The sequence below is a fragment of the Equus przewalskii genome, chromosome 5, assembly GCF_037783145.1.
Source record: "Equus przewalskii isolate Varuska chromosome 5, EquPr2, whole genome shotgun sequence".
NCBI classification, from domain to species: Eukaryota; Metazoa; Chordata; class Mammalia; order Perissodactyla; family Equidae; genus Equus; species Equus przewalskii.
In genome coordinates, this window is record NC_091835.1 from 68,434,604 (window position 1) to 68,454,354 (window position 19,751).

Here is a 19,751-nt window from a genome sequence, read left to right on the forward strand (position 1 = left end):
ATACAGCCACAGACACCAAACTTCCGGTCTCATGCCTTCCTCCTTCCTGGACTTATGGATGCTACTTAAGGCCACTTGTGCACTAGAGCCCAACAAGTCCCTCTTCTCTCTCCTGCATTAGCACATTTTCTCTGTTTTATCATTCCCATAAGAAATGCTTTAATTTCTTCTGTCTTTAAGAAACCTTCTCTTAGGGGCTGGCCTGGTGGTGCAGCAGTTAAGTGCGCACATTCTACTTCGGTGGCCCGAGGTTCACCGGTTCAGATCCCTGGTGTGGATGTGGTACCGCTTGGCAAGCCATGCTGTGGTATGCGTCCCATATATAAAGTAGAGGAAGATGGGCACGGATGTTAGCTCAGGGCTAATCTTCCTCAAAAAAAAAAAAAGAAAGAAAGAAAGAAAGAAATCCTCTCTTAGAGCCTGGAAGCAGCAACTCCCCAACAGCAATAAGCTTATGCAGACCCCAGGTCTTGGTTTCTAAATACCATGCCCCACTAAAAGAAGCCAGGGCCCTTTGGAAAAATGGCTGATTCCAGGGCTGTGTTGGGGAAAGTCCAAGATGATTCTTCAGCATGTTACGCCAGAAAGTAAGTACGTCCTCAGAGAATGATGGGGATTTGTCAAAAAGACAGAAGCCAGCTCGAAGGGGCACCTACTGGCCAAATCATGGACGATTTGAGCATCAAAGTAAATAATGATAGTAATAGATTATAAATCATTAAATAAAATAGGAAACTATGAGTCCATACTGATATGAATAAATGAATAGAAGGTTTGATGAAAATGAAATATTTAGATAGTTTCACAGTACCTCCCCACCATGTTCTTAGTAATTATAAAGGGAAAAATAGTAAATGTATAATGGAGAAGCCTAGCAAACACCAACTTAATCCAGTAATGAAAGTGAACATCCTTAGTAATGAGACAAATCAAAATCATGGCCTGTAGTGTTCGGCAGTGTCAAGGTCATGAAAGTCAAAGACAGATTGAAGAATTGTTCCAGGTTGAAGGAGACTAAAGAAACATGATAACTAAATGCAATGTGTGATTTTGAACTGGCTATAAAGGACATTATTTGGACAATTGGTGAAACTCGAATGCGGTCTGAGGATTAGGTTGTAGTTACATATTAATTCCTGATTTTGATGATGTTCTTGGGGATGTATAAGAGAATGCCTTTGTTTGTAGGAAATATACACTGAAGTATTGGGGTGATGCAGCATCAAGTTGGCAACTTACTTTCAAATAGTTTAGGAGAAAAAAAGTTCTTTTTACTGTATTTAAAGCATTTATGTAACTTTGAGGTAGTTTCAAAAATAAGACAAAAAATAATAAAAATCTCATTTCTTGACCCTGGTTCCCTCTCCTGCTGTCTTCTCCCTTACTCCTTAGAAGAGTTGTCTATGCTCCAATTCTTCCTTTCTCATTTTCCCTTGAACCACGCCAAACAGCTTTCATTTCCATCAATGCTCTTGCTAAGGTCACCAATGACCTCCATGTCGCTAAATCCAAAAGACAATTTTCAATCCTCTTGCCAGACACGTCAGCATAATTTGATACTGATTCATCTTTCTTGAAACATTTTCTTCACTCATATTCCAGGACCCCACATTCTCTTGGTACCATATTTTCAGTCTCTTGTGCTTTCTTCCTCATTTCCTCTGACCTTGAAAGAAACGGACTATCCCAGAATTTAGGACTCAGACCTTCTCTTTTGTACTCCCTTGGTGATCTCATCCAGTCCCCTGGCTTTAAATAACATCCATATGTTGATGACTTATTAATTTATATCTCCAGCCTGGGCCTCTCTTCTAAACTCTCAACTTCTATAATCAACTGCTTACTCCACATTTTCCACTGGATGCTGTCCAACAGACATCTCAAATTTAACATGTCCAACAGTTAATTCCTGATCTTTCCTCCCCCAAGTCTGCTCTATCCACAGTCTTCCCCATATCACTTAACGCTAACTTCTTCCTACCAGTTGCTCCAAAAACCTTGGAGTTATCTGTGGCTCTTCTTCCCTCACGTCACTTACATGAGCAAATCTTGTTGTCTATGTGCCTCCACCCTGCAACAGGTCACCACCATTTCTCACTGCACTTACCCAAGAGGTCCACTATAGGTCTGTTTCCATGCTTGCCCTCTACGGTTTATTCTTATCCCGCTCTAGGGGCTCCCCATTTCACTCTGAATAAAAGCCAAAGTCCCTACATTGGGCTACAAGACTGCAGATCACTTACTCCTACCAAGTTGGCCGGGAATAAAAAGTTTGATAATACTCAGTGATGTGGAAGATAGTCCCATTTATACATTGTTGGTGAAGTGTAATTTGTTGATATCTATAAAAATTTAAATTAATCATGCTCTATGACCCAGGAATTCCATTTATAGGTATTTATCTTATGGAAATACACAAGCGGCCAAAGACATATATGCAGTGTTCTGCCACATTGTTTGTCATGGCAAAACAAAGAAACGTGGCACATCCATACAGTGGAAGACTGTGTATGATGATGGAGACTTACGGGCTTCAGAAAGATCTCCAAGATATATTATTAAGCGCTAGAAGCAGCAGCAAATCACTATCTATAGAATCATCTCATTGTCTAATAACAGGTCAACATAAACATCCTGTGTGTGTGTGCATTTAAAAAATGATTTGAAAGGTTACCAATCAACTTGGGTTATATCTGGGGAATGAGACTGGGAGTCGGACTATGAAAGAGACTCTTCTCCCTTGTATAGCATTCTCCTCAATCTCAATTACTTAAAAAAAAAAAAAACTATTAACATGCACTTTTGTAATTTTGTATGTCTTTAATAACTGCAAAAAAGGTTTTAAAAACGTTATTTCCCAAATTCGGCTATCTTTTAAAAATATTCATTTAGATCCTTGAAATAACTGATACACGATTACAGAATGGAGGTATATATCTAGAGTCTGCTGCAGAGTATGATTATTTCTTTTTTAAAACTTTTTTTTGATAAGGAAAAGAAAATATGCTATTTGTAGAAAATCTAGAAAAGGGTAAAGAAGAAAATTAAAATCACCGGCAATCCAGAGAAAACCTGTTAACATTTTGGTACATTTCCTGCAAAAGGCAGGGTGCCCAAGTGAGGTGGGACCTGAAAACTTTTCATAGTCTTTTGCTGATGTCTCGATGCCAGCTGGAGGGAATAAAAGAGGTCTGGCAGTTTTGGTTTCCTTTCTTTGGGAAATTCAGCAAAAGGGGTCATACACAATGGTAAGGCAAGAATTCACACATTGTTCATGAAGAAAACAGTGAGGTTACCTTACTCCTGCAAGCAGATGTTGCAAACTGAGATACGAAGTATTCTGCCATAGTGAGGATCGGGTGGTCTTTGGGCCAAACCCTTCCTTGAAGTGCAAGGAGAAATAGGTTTCCCAGGAGTGTCTTTAACTCACCTGTGTGTCCCCATCCACAGAATTACTTCAGATGGAATATTCAATCCGTGTGGGGGGCAAACACAGTTATATGGGCTTATCTGGGCCCAGCACCCCTTAGTAGCACGCTGCAGCATTGAGGAAGGACTGCGGCCCACCTTGGAACAGTCAGTAGGGAAGGGCTGGCTCCAGGCACCAGGTGTGGCTGATGCTACCCTGCTCTGGTGACTAACACAGAGACATTTCCCCAGTCAGCCCACACTGCCCCAGGGGCCAAGGTGACACCTTGCATTTGCAAACACTGCAGAACAGAACCTGGCAGCAGACTGATCAGATCCTGGTAACAGTAAAATGGATGGATTCTTTGGTCTCAGCTTGTAGGAGGTGGAGTCCAGAGTCAAACCTACCATGCCAAGCTCCTTCCCGGAGAGGAAACAGAATAAATATCCTGCACGCAAACTATTCTGTTATAACAAGGAAATGAGGTAATACATCAGGTTCAAACAGAGAAAAGGGCTTGAAAAACCAAGAAATAAAAAGTCAGGAGAAAGATGCAGACTTTTCTGAGCCTGCCTGGCATGAGGCAGAGATTTGCAGCTTAGTAATATCATCCTTAAGCCCATAAAAGCAGAAGGGTCAGTGGGAGAGGAACCTGGAAGTAGAAGATGGAAGCAAGAAAATGAGATCCTGACATTAAAAACGAAGACATCTGATTTGACCCTTCTTTAAGTCTTGTTAGTTTCTTCAATGATGATATCAACCGAGGGAAGCAGGAGAGAAAGAGGCCAGACTGGGGGATGGGTAAGAAGTGCAGAGCTAAGGAGAAAGCTGGTCTGGCCCAACCTCCTAATCTTCCATAGGTGAGGAAAACCAAGGCTAGAGAAGGGATGCAACTTTCCCCACAAAAGCAGACTCAGTGGCTAAGACTCTTGACTTCCAGCCTCGTGCTCTCAAGCCGTGCCCATCAGAAGTGATCCACAGGCCAAAGGGGGAGGAAGAGACGAAAGAACTGGCAGAAGAAAGCAAAGCTACACATCCAAAAAGGACCCCCTTGGGCCAGGCTCCATCACTTCTCAGCCTTGGAAAACGATCAAATGTTTCTGAGCCTCCATGTCTTCATCTGTGAAATGAGGACAGTGCTTTCTCCAGCAGGGCTATCGTGGGGGTTAGGGATCAGGAGTCTGGCAGCATGATGGTGTTTATTTTAATGGGGGGGGAGTTCCTTCACAGCTCTCTGGAGCATTCAGGGGCTGGAGAGACACTCCTGGAAGAAGCTAATATAAAGGGAGACACTGGCACCTTCCCCACCCACAACCTTCCTTGGGCTTGTCAGAGCACAGGGTGGCATCCAGCAGTATAACTGAGTTGTGAATGGGCCCAGCACTACTCCCTGACCTCAGCTTGGCAAGCCTGTGGTACCAATACAAACCATGTGTGTAGCCACTACAGGACTTCCACCCCCACGATGACCTCTCCATAGGCTGGGACTATGCATGCAGCGTGCCGAGCATGCACGCTGTCCAAGGAGCCTCCAGACTGCGTCATGAGGAGGTGGCAAGTGTAAGTTACATCAGGTGGGTGCTCTGGACAAGTCACCCCACATCTTGCAACCTGGGCAGAAAGGATGCCTTCCTAGACCCAATGTGGCTGGCCAATGTGAGATGGGCTGGCTGCCACCTGGTTCACTTCAGGTCGTTGCTCAGCTCCACAACCCACAGGAAACTCAAGGGCTGGGGGCATCACAACCACCCCATGGCTTTCTTGTGCCATGTGGAGTCCAAAATAACTCCTGGAAGCCTAGACCCTTCTGCACAGCATTATTCCTGCCTCGCCTTCTTAACATAAGAATTTCAGAGCTAGGGGAACTTGTGGTTGAAATCCGAGGTATAAACACAGGCAAGATCTGGGGAAAGCCCAAAGTCTGAGGAGAGATAAGAAGGTGGCAACAGTTTGAGACCCAGTTGTGCTTAACTTCATTGCAAACAGGAGGCTACAGACACCTAACTGTCTCCCCTCTAACCCTGAAGCTCAGTTTGCATGTCCCCTGTACCTGGTACGTACGGGAGTTTGAAGTACATGCCCACAGGGCAGCCCAGGCTTCTGCCCCACCCAAGGGGAATCTCCCAGCCCCAGGTACCATTCCAGGCCTTAGCAGGCCCCACTTCCCCAACACCTTGTTACCTTCTGCAGCTCCCCTAGTCGGGGAGGGGCTGCCTCACAAGGGCACTGGGGCATAGTCTAGGTCCCCGGGGTCCCTCCCCCTGGTGCCCATGCAATCTCCACCCAACTATCCGTTCCTGAGTCCTCCCACAGAACAAGCTGAGTCAGGGGCAGGGAGGGGCCTCCATGTTTTATTAGGGATACGGCAGAAGCAGAGGCTGGAAGCAGAGCAGCCGCATTTTTAACAACAGATAAATTAACCGCAGTGCGGGATGGGGGATGGGAACTGGGCCAGATGCTTTAATATAAAAACAACAACAAAAAGACAGACAAATGGACCCCAAAGACACGGGGCAGGGAAGGGCAGCACCATCCAGACAGCAGGGAGGACCAGGGCAGACAGAGAGAGAAGGCAACTGGACCCCTTGCCCCCAAACTCCACCAGCACAGGGCCTCTGGGCTGGCCCCACGGGGGCACTGGGGCAGGAGGCAGCCAGGTTGGGCAGAGATGGCACGGCTGGCGGGCAGGAAGCCCAGCACCACGAGATGGCTCAGCCTGAAGTGGGAGCTGGGGGCTGGTACACAGCGGCCTTGAACCCCCAGTCCCTCAGAGGAATAGCCTTACTCCAGGTGAGAGAAGGGACCAAGGGTGGGGTCTCTCCCTGAGCTGAGGGCAGTCATCTCCTCAACAGCAGCAGTGGGGTGTGCCAGGGACCCCCTTCACATTCCTGTCCATCTGCCTGCTTGGTCCCTTCAGGAAAGGGCCTTGCTGGCCCCAGCATGAGGAGAACTGGTCCAGTCTGTGGTCTCCAACTCCAGAGAGGGGCCACGGTGTGGCGCAGCCCTTCAGCCCTGACTCCCACAGGAGGAGAGTGAGTCGTAGAGTGAGTCGCTGAGAGACTCCGAGGTCTCAAGTCCTGGGGGGCCCCCACTGGCCACTCTCCCTTCCTCGCCCATGTCCGATGTGCTGGGGGTGCGGCTACCCCCAAATGCTGGGCCCTGGGGCGTAGGGGCCGGGCGGCTGGGCTCCAGGCTCCGCTTGCGGTCCACGGGCAGGGCCTGGGAAAGGAGGGGCCGCTGGAGAGGAAGCTCCTCTCGCCTCCTGGCCCAGCCTGAGGCACTGGGCTCTGCCCACCTTGGGGGGCACTGCAGATGGGCCACCGAGGCAGGATGCACTTCAGAGGAGGCAGGCTGGAGGCACGACTGAGCACAGTCCCACCAAGGTTCTGGGAGCGGACAGCAACCCTTTCCCCAAGAGCAGTGTGAGAAGGGCAGGTGGGTGGGTGGTCCAGGAGCTGTCCCCTCAGCCCTCCCAGACAGGCTGTATCTCACTGCAGAAACTGGTCTCCCCATGTCATTCCCACCTGCCCTTCAGTCCTGATCCCTTTCCCCTTCAGCCATGCTCACCATAGGGGTCCTGGGAAGCCCCTCCAACTGTCGGGGTGGGCACAGGAAAGGGTCAGTGGAGCTGCCGGCTGCCCTCGCGTTGGGGAAGGTCCAGTTCTTGGCCAGCTGGACAGGAGGGGGAGGGCCTGGGTCTTCACAGGGATCTGTCCAGGGACAAGGGGAAGGTGGGTGGTGGTAGGTGGTGCTCCAGGGATGGCCCACCCCCCTGCCAGGACACTCACCGTCAGGACAGGTCTGATGGCCCCGGTGGCCCGGAGCAGCAGTGAGCAGTGCAGGGAAGGCTGGCATGCTGGGGTGCCGCCCGCTCACCAGCAGCTCCTCTATGCCCGGCACCTCACGCTCCAGCGTGTGGGCACGGCGGGGGACTTTGGTAAGGGGTGGGGGTCGAGCTGGGGGCACCCCAGGTGGGGGCTCCAGCCGTGGTGGCTTGGTCTTGGGAAGATTCTTGCTGGGGATCCCACTGCTGCCATGGTCTGGGGGCGGGAAGGTCCCAATGCCACTGTCCAGGGTTCGAGTCAAGGAGCCACAGGCTGGCGAGGGGAGGGTAAGTGAGTGATGTGATGCTGCATGTGGTGCAGGCTGCCTTCTTCCAGCTTCCTGGCCCAAGAGGCTGTCATCCCTGCCCTTCCCCGCCTCCCCTAGGCTTGGGAGGGGGCAAGGCAGGTACCCCTGAGAGCAGGGAGGGATTTATTCCTGTGCAGCCCCAGTGCCCAACTGGTGTTTGGCACCAAGATGACACTCAGGGCCTGGCACCTGCTGCAGTGAGAGGAAGGAGTGAAGTGGGCAGGGGGTGAGGGGCAGGTCCCATCCTTGGCCCCTGACCCTGCTGACCTGTGAAGTGTGAGGTGGGCACTGGCTCAGCCAGGCTGTCCTCCGAGGGCATCTCTTCCCGCCTCCCTGGCTCGTTGCTCGGCTGTGTGCGGTACAGGAGACCTCAGAGCTCATTTCTCCCCCGGCCCAAACCCCTCCGCAAGCTCTGCCAATAGCTCTGCCTGGAGTACGGGTCCGAGAGTGCCCGCAGCCTGCCAGCCCTCAGGAGGCCATCTCCCCTCCCCAGTCTCCCTCAGAGACTAGGAGTGCATCAAGCTGCTTCTAGGACCCAGGGAACGGGAGCCCTCCAGGGGGCAAGAGACCTGGCAGGACCACAGAGCCAGGCCCTCTACCCAGCCCCTGTCCCAAGAACCTACCTTCCCAGGAGGTTTTCCACAGCCCTGAAGAGGGCCCACCAGGCCATTTCGGGGCCCGCAGGCTGGCCAGGGGTTCTTGGGGTCAGAGGACACTGGCTGGAAATCGCCATACTCGGGTTTGGGCTCCCGCCAGCTCTTAGGTGGTAACTCCTTGCCATCCACCCTAGGGGCAGGGGTGGAGACGCAGGTGAGGGAGGCCTGGGTCCACCCAGACATTTCGGCCTCACTCCCTCCAATGGTGCTGGGCCGAGTGAGCACCCACGGCCCCCCGCCCCCGGGGAAGTCGACATATCCCTGGTGGTTGCCCCCATCAACCCCTCCAGACACTGGGAACAGGCAGAGACCCTAGGGAAAACCCCAAGGAACAGCAGGGGCAGGGGAGACGGAAGAACTCCCTCAAAGCAGTCCACAGTCGAGCCAAGGAATCTTTCAACAGTCTTTGCAGGTAGATGGCAGAGCCGGTGACATCCTGGCACACGTGGGACACACCCTGCCAGCCCCAGCTGAACTTGAACAGACTTGCTATCCAAGCCATACCCTACCTGGGGCTCAACCCCTGCATTCTGCCTCATCTGGCCCAGACAGAGCAACCCCAAGATGGGATGGCCCCGTCTCTAAACCACAGCTCCCACTGCTGAGTCTGTGGCAGGTACCAAAGAGCAAGACAGCAAGGGGACCATCCTTGTCGTATAGGATAAAAACCCCAGAGGAAGACCTTCACCAGCCAATGGTTAGGAACGGCATTCCCCTAACTACTGAGTGCAGGCACCTAGACAGGCTGCCTCACCTGACACTGGAGAGGATCCAGGAAAATGTGGACTGTTAACTCTTCTCAAACGAGGAACCAGGTCTCAGCAAGTCTGACATCAGACATCCAGAAAGGAGGGGAGCCAGCCACAAAGCCCCTGTCTCTGGTTCAAGCCCCCAATCTTTCCTCCAGGCCAGGCCACTAACCCCTAGATGCTTTGGTAACATTTTACTTGACCTCCTACTCCTTTTGACCTCTGTGAAGCCCAAGCTCCCAGGAAAGGTAGGCCCAGCCCCAGCCTCAGCCCCAGGTGTGCCCGTGAAAGGAAAAGTGCCCTCAGCCACGGAGCACCTGCTGATTGGTCCCAGACCCTCACCTGTTGAGCAGCTGTTGCATGAAGGTGTCTGCACCCTGGTACATGCCAGCTAGCTGGCCCTGCACCTGTCCCAGCGCTGCACTGGACCCTGGTGCTGGTCCCCCGGGCCGTGGCCGGGCCCTGCCGCTCAGGTAGGCCTTCTCTTCCTCTAGTGCCCGGCGCAAGTCTTCCGCCTTAGCCATTAGCTTGGAGATGTTCAGGCTCTCAGCCTCCAGCTTCCGGGCTTCCATCTTGACCTCCTTCCGGAGTGGGGAGCCCCCACTGGCTCCTTCCTTGCCCTTGGTGGCCTCCGTGCGCCGGTTCAGCGCTGGCAGCTTGCTCTTCTTAAGGCCGAACCAGCTGGCGATGCTGCTGGTGTTGCGGTGCTTGGCCTCGGCGCCTGGTGCCCGCTCCTGGCCCTGGAGCCGCAGCACATTCTCCTCAATGCCCTTCATCACCTTCTCCTCGATGGCCGAGTGTGGGGCCCGCCCCTCAGGGCCTTGGCTTGGGTCAGCAGTGCCAGGCACTGGGGGCGTGGACTGGCCTGTGGTACCACCACAGTCTGCCCAAGGTGGGCCCTTCCCCTTGTCAGGCTTGGGGGGCTCCTTGGTGCCAGGTGGGGCCACAGGTCGGGGTGTCACCTTGGTGGGTGACTTGGAAGGTAGCTTTGTAGGGCTGCCATGGGGGCTCTTATTGGGCTTGCCGAGGCTGGGGGCTGAGGTGGGCACTTTGGCAGGGGTGCGGGGTACCTGGGGGCACAGGGCCCCTGCCAGCCGGCTCTTGGCCAGCTCCACTTTGGTGAGGCAGCTCCTTGGTGAGACAGGCTCCAGGTCGACCCGGGCCCCCATGGAATGGGAGGAGTAGACTCGGGCCCCAGAATCCCCCAGAAGCCCTGGTTCCTGCTGCTTCAGGCTGCTTGTGCCTAAGGCCACTGCCCCCCGCAGGGCCCCCTTGCCTTCTGGCTGCTCAGGGGGCCTAGGGGCAGAGGGCACCATGTCTCCAGTGCTCTCCCCTGACCTCCCTGCTCCCCGGGCCTTCTCGGTGCCAGGCCTGGCTGGCACCCCATTCTTCTCTGGGATCTGGGGCCCCTCGGGGCCAGTCTTCAGTTTCCCCAGGGCTGCCAGTCTGTCCCGAAGAGGTGTGTGGCCAGCATCCCCAGGTCGCCGCCCTGCCCCCTGGCTGGGCTTCTTAGATGAGCTGCCTGGGGTCCTGCGGCCAGGATGGGGAGATTCTGAGCCTGCCTTATCCAAACTCTTCTCCTGGGTGCTCCCATAGGGGCAAGATTCTGGGAGGCAGGGGCTGGGGGGCACTCCAGGGCTCCTGAGGACCTCAGGGGCCCGTGGCACCTCCAGAGTTAGCTGGGGGTAGGTGGGTACCTGCAGTGGGGATGGAGGTGGCTCTGGGGAAGGCCCCCTAAAGGTGCTCCGGGAAAGGTCCAGGATGTTCTCATAGCAGGGAGACACCACTGGTCCTGGGGATAGTGTGGCAGACAAGGCTGACTGGGGAGGTCTGAGCTGCGCAGAGTCCGGGGTTGTGGAACAGGGTGAAGGGCTGGTGGGCAGGCCCTGCGCCCCCTCCGGGGACAGTTCTCCTCCACCCAGACCCCTGCGGGCCAGCAGTGGGGAGGGGCTGCCATCTGAGCCACTGTTCCGGCAGGGGATTCGGGAGTTCCGGGGGAGCTGGGGGCTGAGCTGGGGGCCTCCTGGGCTGGGGACCTTCTCCGAGGCTGGAGGCAGCTTTAGAAATTTGAGACCTCTGGCTGGAGAGGGCAGAAGGGCTCCCTGGGCTTCCCCAGGAGAAGGGGGGCCCATCTGGAGCTTGCTTTTCACCTGAGATGAGGAGTGGGGGTGGCCAGGCTGTGAACCCAGGGGGGCATCCCCCGCACCCATGAACATGCTGAGGAAGGGGAGGGGCCCCTGGCCCTCTGAGGTAGCACCAAAGCCCGGCCTGTGGACATCTGGGGTACCCCCACCCCAAGCTGACTTGGGGAGGCCTTTGGACTTAGACAGCTGTGGGGGCCCCTGGTCTGGGGAGGATGGCTGCCCGGGACCTGGGTGGTCCCTGTTGAGTGGGCCTGCAGCCCCGGCCAAGAAGGCCTGTAGGTAAGACTCAGTGTCCTCAAGGAGCTGGCCCAGGTTCAACTGTTTGCGGGCCAGGGCCCCAAGCAGGGTGTCGGGGCTGGGTGCCTCATTGGGGTCACCTGCCTCATCAGAAGAAGAGGAGGAACTGCTTCCCGGCGCACAGGGCGGGCCAGAGCTGGTGCCCTGGGCCTGGGGAGAGCCCCTGCTAGGGCCCCAGGGCCGCCCAGCACCCTCTTCTTCCCCCAGATACCCCAAGAGGCGCTCCCAGTGCAGCAGGCCTCCCAGGCTACCAGGACCTAGTAGCAGGTAGGGGGCCCAAGGTGAGGGTTCAGGCTGGGGAGGGCCACACAGCTCGCCATTGATGGGCTCCGGGGAGCCAGGACCCTCGCCTGGAGGCTGCCAGGGGGTGGCAGGTGAACACAGAAGCAAGGGGTCAGTCTCTTCCAGGGCTCTCAGCACCTCCAGGATCTGGGCTTTCTTTCGAAGGAATGGGGAGAGGGCATCCAGCGCTGGGGGTGGGGCAGCTGGGGGTCCCGGGCCCCCTGGCCGCAGCTGCTGCTCCCAACATACCTTGGGGGAGAAATGGCATGAGAAGGAGACTGTGTGCAGGCCCACGATGTGGGCTGAGTGTAACAGAGCTGGCCTGGTTTTGTCTGTGTCCCCAAAAGGAATTGCCAGCTTCTGGGATATGATGGCTCAGCTTCCTCAAGGGTTGCTGAGACCTGGTCACCACAATTCTTTTTCTTGACATAGCTGGGGTTGGGTGAGCACCCCACCTCCCTTCCTGGTTATCCCAGCCCCTGACCCCTTTCCTACTACTGTTAGGGTCAGCAGGGCTAGCCACCTACAACCCTGACATCTTTGTTCGCCCCAGGGGAGAGAGGCATGTCCATTTTTCAGGCTCCAGAAAGAAGACAGAGACTCCATAAGGGGATGTGGTGTGGCCAAGTCCTAAGTCAGCTACTGCAGCCAACCCAGGCCCTCTGAGGTCAAACAGCCGTCCTGCTGACCTGATCCCCGTGGAGAATGACTCCACTGCAAGTACCTCCCTGCTTCTGCCTGCCCCTTCTCTGGCTCAGTCCAGTCTGACATAGTGGTTAATTACATGGGCTCTGCAGCCAGACTCTGTAGGTTCAAGTCCCAGGTCTACCACTTAACTAGTTATATGACCTTTGGGAAGTTATTTAACCTCTAAGCTCCACAGTATCATCTGTAAAATGGGATGGTAATTATATTCAACTTCATAAAATAAGAAAAACCAGAGAGACAAAAGAATAAATGAATAATACTTCTGGACTTGGATAAATAAATATGTATACAAGTAGAAATTCATGCCAAAAATTACAAAAAAAAGATAAGATAAATGGTGTCCAGATGTTCAGCACAGTGCCTGGCACAGAGTAAGAGCTCAGGAGGGTTAACTAGGAGTCTTACTGCAGTACTAACGCCTTTGCTGCAAAGGCCCGCGGTTGGGGGCGGGGATCTGTTTTTCTGGGTATGAGGCTGACAGCTGAGGGCTCACACCCAGCCTGGACAAGAATCTGTGCACCAGGAAGCAGCTCTTCCCCTGGGATTCGTTAGAAAACAGCAATGGAGTACCAACTGACGAACCTGTGGCCAGCAAAGCCACAGACCACCGTGCCCAGCCCTCCTACCTCTCTCTGCCCAGCACAGTGCCCCAGAGGCAGTGAGGCGGCCGGTCCCTCGGCGGAGCTCAGGGAGGGAGAGGCTGGTGGCTCTGATGGTGGCTGGAGTGGGGTGAGTGGGATCTGCAGGGGAGAGGCAGCGTTAGCATGGGCGCTGTCTGTTCCGGGTCCCTATTCCCTCACGAAGCTAGGCCTTCTCACCCAGGGGCAGGAAAACGTCCTTCCAAGTCTGTCCCTTCAAGGACGTCTCCTGGCCCAAGGTGTGGCTTTCACCACTGTCCCCACCACTTGGTCAGAGGAGCCTTGGGAGACCACAGCACAGGCAGACTGAAAGAGCACAAGGCCAGGCGGCAGGGAGGTGGGACCGGTCGGGGGCTTCAGAGAAAGAGGAGTGCCCCTGGCCAGAGGGTGGCGGCAGGCCTAACCTGGGTGCCCATTGTGACTGCAGGACCACCCTGCTTTTCTGTGGGGTCTCGTCCTCTATTACAGAGAGGGCGAGCCTCGAGACCTGTTCCTGTTCTGATTGTCTGTGACCGCAGCATCACAGGGATGGCTGAGACCAAAGGAAGAGGCCTTTGTTACTGGGGCCTAGAAAAGAGACGGTGGAAGTTATCACTGTCTCCCCTAACTGGTCTCATGTAAAACCCGTACTCTGAGGATTATGAAGGTAGTATTTAATCGTGGGTTACACAGTACCTAAAAATGTCATTTCCCTTTCCTAGGCAACTCCACTAGATACAAGTCAGCTTTAACCCTCATTCTCCACAGCATTTAAACCCTGTCTCTGTGGGTCTCTCAGCCTCCCCTCCAGCCTGGCCATCTGCAGATGCTCCTGCAGCCCAGATCCTCACACCTCTGGCCTGGATGCTGCTCAGCATTTCACTCTCCCTGACCTGGTTCGGTGGCTTTTCAATCTCCTGTGCACAAGGCAGCCTAAAGCATTTGTTTCTTTTTTTTCCCTAAAGCATCTTTGTGTTCAAAGCCTCCTATGCCCGCCCACTGCCTGTGGGGACAAGTCTGAACTCCTCTGCTGGTATTCCGGCCTGGCTGGCCGGGTCTTCCCTGTCTCACTCAGCTCCTTCACATGTCCTTTGTTCCGGCCCAGCTGAATAGCTTGCTGTTCCCTGCTCCGTTCCTTCCACAGGGAATCCCTCCTCCCCAACCCCTACTCCACTCTTTTTAAATCTCCCGTCCATCAAGGCCCAGGTCCAATGTCTCCTCCTAAGGGGAACTCTCCCCAGCCCATCTCTGATGGCCTCTCTCCCCTCTGCACTCCTAGACTGCACTGGCACACCCTGCTTTGTACTATGGCTGTCTGTAGACCTGCCTCAGCTCCCAGCAGGCCCAGCCTTCAGGGGTATGCTTGCTCTGCACAGGGCACAGTCGTCCAATTCAACGTGTGTTGGCAAAGGCAGTGCTCACAGGAAGAGCTTAATTACCATTTGCCCAATGGAGCTTTTGTCCTAGCAAAGCACCACTTGGGAATAACATTAATAATGAAAAATAGCTGCCAATTATCCACTATCTACTATGGGCCGATTACTATATATTATCTCATTTAATCCTCAGAACAACCTGCAAAATGGGTATTTTAATCTTCATTTATAAGGGAAAAACTGTGGTTTGTAAGGTTAATTTACCCAAGGTCACACAACTAAAAATTAGCTAAGTTAGGGACTCAGCCCAAGCTTCTCTGAGGCCAGGGTTCATGCTCTTTCCATGATGTCATATTACCTCTGGGGAAGATAAATCTATTACCCCAAACCTCAAGATGTCCCAGAATTCATTTAAGTAAAAAAATCAGTGATTTAAGGATGATCTACACCTCTGTTATCACCAGTCACCGAGGACGGGGTGAGCTCAGCCAGTGTGCTCAGGCCTCTGGGGCTGCCAGGGTGAACCCTGCAGCAGGGACAGACCAGGGCCCGCAGAGCCACCAGGTCAGTGCGGTGGATTCAGACCCAGCTCTGCGCCGGCCTGGTGGATGGGGCTCCAGAAAGGCCATGGTGACGAGGCTTCCTTTGCCAGGTGTCAGGCTTCCCAGGGAGCTGAGAGACATCCTGCTCAGAGTCTGGGGGCCCAGAGCTGCCTGGTTTGCATGGGGCAGACACACAAATCCAGATAGATACACACAACGTTGGCAGGGGTCGGGGGCAGGGGTGTGCTGGTTGACCCCTCAGAACCTGCTGTTTACCTCAGGTACCTGGAGCTGCTCCTGATCCTCCCACCTCTATGTCTTACCCCATCCTTGGGGCTTCCTGACAGAGTGACCCCCAAGTGACATCTTAACTGAGCCCAAGATCCATTCCCAGTAGCCTCCCGCTTCTCCCGGGTAAGGCAGGTGTCAGGGCTAGAAGCAGGACCCAGCGTCTGCGGCCATGCCTATGTGTTGGCAGGCGAGCATTTGCAGCTACGAGCACACACAGGGCTCCAGGGTGAAGTGCCTTTCCTGACCTCTCTGTGACACCAAGCACTGGGCTCTTACACCCGGCCCCACCCCTGGCCAAGAAGAGGCAATTCAGTGGCCAAAGGGGCCACTTGGGAGCTTGAAATAACTACGTTTTCAGCCTCCACCCATCTCCCCACACAGGGCGGGAGCAAGCAAGAACCTTCTCGGTCAACAAGAAGGGATGCCACTCAGCTGGGTGGGGAGCACTTCGGGGGGACAGCTAAGCCTGAGGGGACTTAGGGAGTTTCCCCCATCTAAGGCTCAGATCTATCAGGCTAGGTGGGCCTTCCCTGGCTGGGGAGGAACAGGGGAATGGCTGACAGCCTGCTTCTACAGGTGTCTTGGAGAAAAGACCGTGATGCTGATGGGGCTGGGCTGGGGCAGGAAGCTGAGCTATGGAGAGGGAAGGGGAAGTGCTTGAGCCCACCTGAGGGAGGGAGCCCGTCGTGAGCTGAAGCTTCTGCTGAAACAGGGCGCTGAGCATCTGGTTCTGCCGTTCCAGGTCAAACACCCTCTTCTTCAGCTTGATGCACTCCTCCCGCAGGTCCTGCCGCCCGCCCAGGACGTGCAGGAAGACAAAAAGAGGATGTGAGGAGAAGGAGAGTGGTCCTAGCACAGTGCCCTTCATCAGAGCAGCGGGCCCTTCTCCTGCAACCTCCTTCTATGACGGAGCTGAGCCTGCCTGTCTCTGTAGCCATCACATCTTCTGGGGATGATAAATTGTCTCAAGTTTACCACCCCTGGTGGGAGATAAAACTCATTCCCTTCGGCGCCTTTCCCATTCCTGGAGCCAACCCCCTACCTCTTAGAAATCATACATCAAAGAAGGGCCCATATGAGGCAGAGCAGGGGGTCAGAGTGGCCCAGATGTCAAGAAGCTACCCACAGTACTTGAGTAGATAGATATTCAGATGACACCCTATGCTCACAATATCATTGCTGTCAGGGCCATCACAACCTGGAGAAACCAGCTGGGGCCAGGATAAGGGAAGGATTCAGCTCAAATCAAAGTCACCATAACTCAGAGATCTGGCCTTACCTAGCCCTCCCCTGCCTCCAGGTAGAACAGTATGGACTTGTCCAAGGCGGGGGCGGGGGCTTCACTGGAGTTGCTAATAGGCCATTTCCACCAAGTCCCCTCCTCTTGCCCCTAGGTGAGCAGACTCAGGGATCCCCAGGAAGGACCTCCCCTGCTGGACCCAGGGCATCTGGGCTAGGAAGTGAGAATGTCTCCCGTGGCCACTTACCTTTTGGTTCAGCAGTGCCTGCACCACGTGGTTGGCAACCTGGGGACAGAAAACCCCGAGGCAGAGCTGTCAGCCAATGCAGCCTCTGCCTGGAGCAGACAAGCCATGTCCCCGCCCCAGCATCAGTCCCACTACAGACCCCACAGACCTCATCCAGACAGCGCTCATAGGTCTCCCGCTGGTTTTCGTTGGCCTGGGCAAGTGCTGAGTTCTCTGCCTGCAGGAGGGAGCAAGAGGGCAAGAAGGAGGCTATAGGATTGTTCTTCCTCCAGGGCAAATTGATTTTGGGGAAGGGAGAGCCAAGAGTCTACTACCTACACCCCTGCGCCAGCTCTTGGCTCTGGTCGGATTCTGCCATGGGGAGGCCTGCAGAGACGGACTGAGGGCATCAGGCAGGCAGAGCCGAGATGGGGATTCTGTAAACCCCAATCTCAGTCAGTGAGGTTGGAGGGGCTGGAGAGACGCAGTGGCCAGGAGGAATTAAGGTGGGAGGTGCCAAAAGTAACCCTTATTTCCCTGGGGAGAAGGCAGAGGAGGCTGGAGGCAGGAGGGCAGGGTATCAAGAATGTGGCAAAGGGCCTAGTTTAAGGATCCATGTCCTTGTCCCTCAACTCCTGAGTCTCGCGTCATCCAAACCCTTCTTCCCGGGGCCTCTGTGACCACTCCTTTCTTGGAGCCAGCAGGGGCATGAAATTGGGGGAGAAGATGGGTGAGGGAGACGTTTGAGGGCTAGGACAGCTCCACTCTGTACATGCCTCTTGTCCTGAGCTGGCACCGGGTTGGAGAGCTAAGAGCAAGGAAGGGCTTGTTGGAGGAGCTCTGCTAAAGAAATGTTCAGCTCTGCTCCAGCCTGGCAAAGCGGACTGAGATGAAGGTCCACCCACACCCAAAAACCCCACAGCAAGCTCCCCAGGGCTCTGGCCAGCACCGCCACCCCCATCCTGCCCCGTGCCTCACCTCCAGCTCCCGCAGTCGGTGCAGGAGCTCCTGGCAGGTGCCTGGCTCCATGCTGCCATCACCACCCTCTTCTGACCTTGGGTTTCCTGGACTCCCGGCTGGCTGGTCCATGGCCTCCGACATCAGGCCGTGGGAACAAGTGAGAGAAGCCCCGGCAGGCTACTCAGGGCACAGGGAGGAGGTAAGCGGAGGAGAAGGACAAAGACAAAACTTGTCAGTATTCTTGGAATTTAGATCAGTGTGACCAATGTGCCACAGACATTGTAACAACTCAGGGTCAGGCTAAGACTCTCCAGTCACAGGAGAGACACAAAACACACTCTTCCCATCTTAAGAACAAAGACCACTGTTTTATAAACCCCTATAACTGCACTCACCCTATCACAGGTCACAGAGACACTGCCAGGAGATGAGAAACCTGAATTCTCCGCTGAGATTGGCCTCAGACTGGCACAGTGTATCCTCTCTTGGGTACAGTGGGAAGCGGCCCGGGCCTCCGAGGCTCCCTGCTTCCAGCAAGGCCCCAGTGGACCAGCCTCTTTGTGCATGCTGGTCCCTCAGGAGGAGTCTCTTGACACCCTCCCCCGGCTCTTTCCTATTCATGCTTCAGGCCTCCCACCCTCGTCTGGGTCAGGTGCCATTCTTGCACAGTTTGCTACTGTCTCCCCCAAACTGTCAACTCTGTGAGGGCAGGGACATTGTATTCATGTCACTGTCCAGACTCAGACTTCTTGGTGTGATTCCTGGTGCGTAAGAGACAGACTGACGACTAAACGGACTAGTTTATCATCAGCTGAACACAACACAGCCAGGGTTCTGACCTGATTTGTGTTACATGATCCCCCAACCCCACCAGACTGTTGCCATAGTTACTGGCTTTACCTGACTAGTCTTCATCTTCCATTTGAGTTTCAATTTCTCTCCTAGAGGAAAGCACTCATTTCCTTCTTTGGCACAAATATTGTAGGAATTTCCAGTAGATGGGAAACCCTTCCTAATGTAAAAGGGTGGAGGCCTCCAGTCCACCATCGACTACTTGCCTCCCTGACTCATCAAAGCCCCCACAAAAGAGGCTTTGCGCTTTTGGACCAAGGAAGGGAGGAGCCCTCCGCAGCTCACCCACCAGGCATCTGAATGCTCTCTCCTCCGTCCTCACAGTGGGGCACAGGGGATGCCTCTCCCACCCCAGCCCTCCTCCTCCAGTCCCCACCACCAGCATGCACAGGCTCCAAAGCCCCTCACCTGTCTCTGCCTCCTCACCCAGGCTGGCACACTCACTCTAGTAGCCAGAATGGTCACCTTGCCTGTGGAAAGACAGAGGCAGATGATGTCAGCCAAGCATCCCACAAGCATTTATCAGGTTCTTGTTGCGTACCAGGTGCTGGGCCACTGGGATGAACAAGGCAGAGAAAGCGCTCCCTTTATGAAGCTTCCATTCTACTTGAGGAGGCAGACAAAACACTGATAAACCAATGAACATACGTCCGGTCCCAATAAGGCACTGAGAGGTGACAGGGAAGCAGAGACCTGAATGAAGTCTGGATGAGATCCTGGAATGGGAAGAGCATTCCGGGCAGAGGAAAGAGCCAGGGCAAAGGTCCCCAGTGCTCAGCCAGAAATCACTCAGATAACAGACGGGAATGAACAGCCACACACGGTGCTTTGCGGTCCTTCTCCAACATACACTGCCTTCTTTAATCCTCCTAACCACAAAGGGAGTTAAATGCTATTATCAACAGCTAGAATTGACAGGAGGAAACCAAGGAACAGGAAGTTACACTCACATACACTGAGTGTATCCTGAGTGCCAATCAGCATGTTGGCACGTTCTCATCCACTGTTGCATCTGATTCTCCTAAACACTTTGTAAGGAGGGACGCCAACCTGGTGAGGACGCAGGCTCTGGTGGCAAAGGACACTGTCCAAATCATACGGCTGGTTCACCAAGCACTGGACAGGCCTGACTCTCCCCCTTCGTATGCAGCCTCTCTGTACACACAAGTTGTACTAGAAACTCCTTACATTCTGTGAGCTCCCTACAGTCCCAGGGCTCCTGGAGGTTTGCAGGTGGACAGATCTGGGAGAGTCCCAGCTCTACAACATCT

General features: G+C 54.3%; 1 protein-coding gene across 4 annotated transcripts in view; it reads right to left on the minus strand.

Moving 5' to 3' along the window:
* Positions 1 to 5,740: 5,740 nt before the first annotated feature.
* NCKAP5L (NCK associated protein 5 like) overlaps positions 5,741 to 19,751 on the minus strand; it is a 29,631-nt gene continuing 15,620 nt past the window's right edge. For 2 of the 4 annotated variants that reach the window (XM_070621225.1, XM_008512621.2), the window contains exons 2-13: positions 18,889 to 18,950; positions 17,647 to 17,805; positions 16,838 to 16,906; positions 16,690 to 16,728; positions 15,870 to 15,989; positions 13,003 to 13,116; positions 9,288 to 11,917; positions 8,164 to 8,326; positions 7,808 to 7,889; positions 7,198 to 7,506; positions 6,977 to 7,119; positions 5,741 to 6,628 (exon numbers count right to left, since the gene is read on the minus strand). In XM_070621225.1, coding sequence (XP_070477326.1) covers positions 6,416 to 6,628; positions 6,977 to 7,119; positions 7,198 to 7,506; positions 7,808 to 7,889; positions 8,164 to 8,326; positions 9,288 to 11,917; positions 13,003 to 13,116; positions 15,870 to 15,989; positions 16,690 to 16,728; positions 16,838 to 16,906; positions 17,647 to 17,769 — 4,005 coding nt within the window. In that variant the 5' untranslated portion in view covers positions 17,770 to 17,805; positions 18,889 to 18,950 and the 3' untranslated portion in view covers positions 5,741 to 6,415. Of the gene's footprint in view, positions 6,815 to 6,976; positions 7,120 to 7,197; positions 7,507 to 7,807; positions 7,890 to 8,163; positions 8,327 to 9,287; positions 11,918 to 13,002; positions 13,117 to 15,869; positions 15,990 to 16,689; positions 16,729 to 16,837; positions 16,907 to 17,646; positions 17,806 to 18,888; positions 18,951 to 19,751 lie in introns of all 4 variants that reach the window. The other 2 variants (XM_070621224.1, XM_008512618.2) reach the window with 1 other exon arrangement.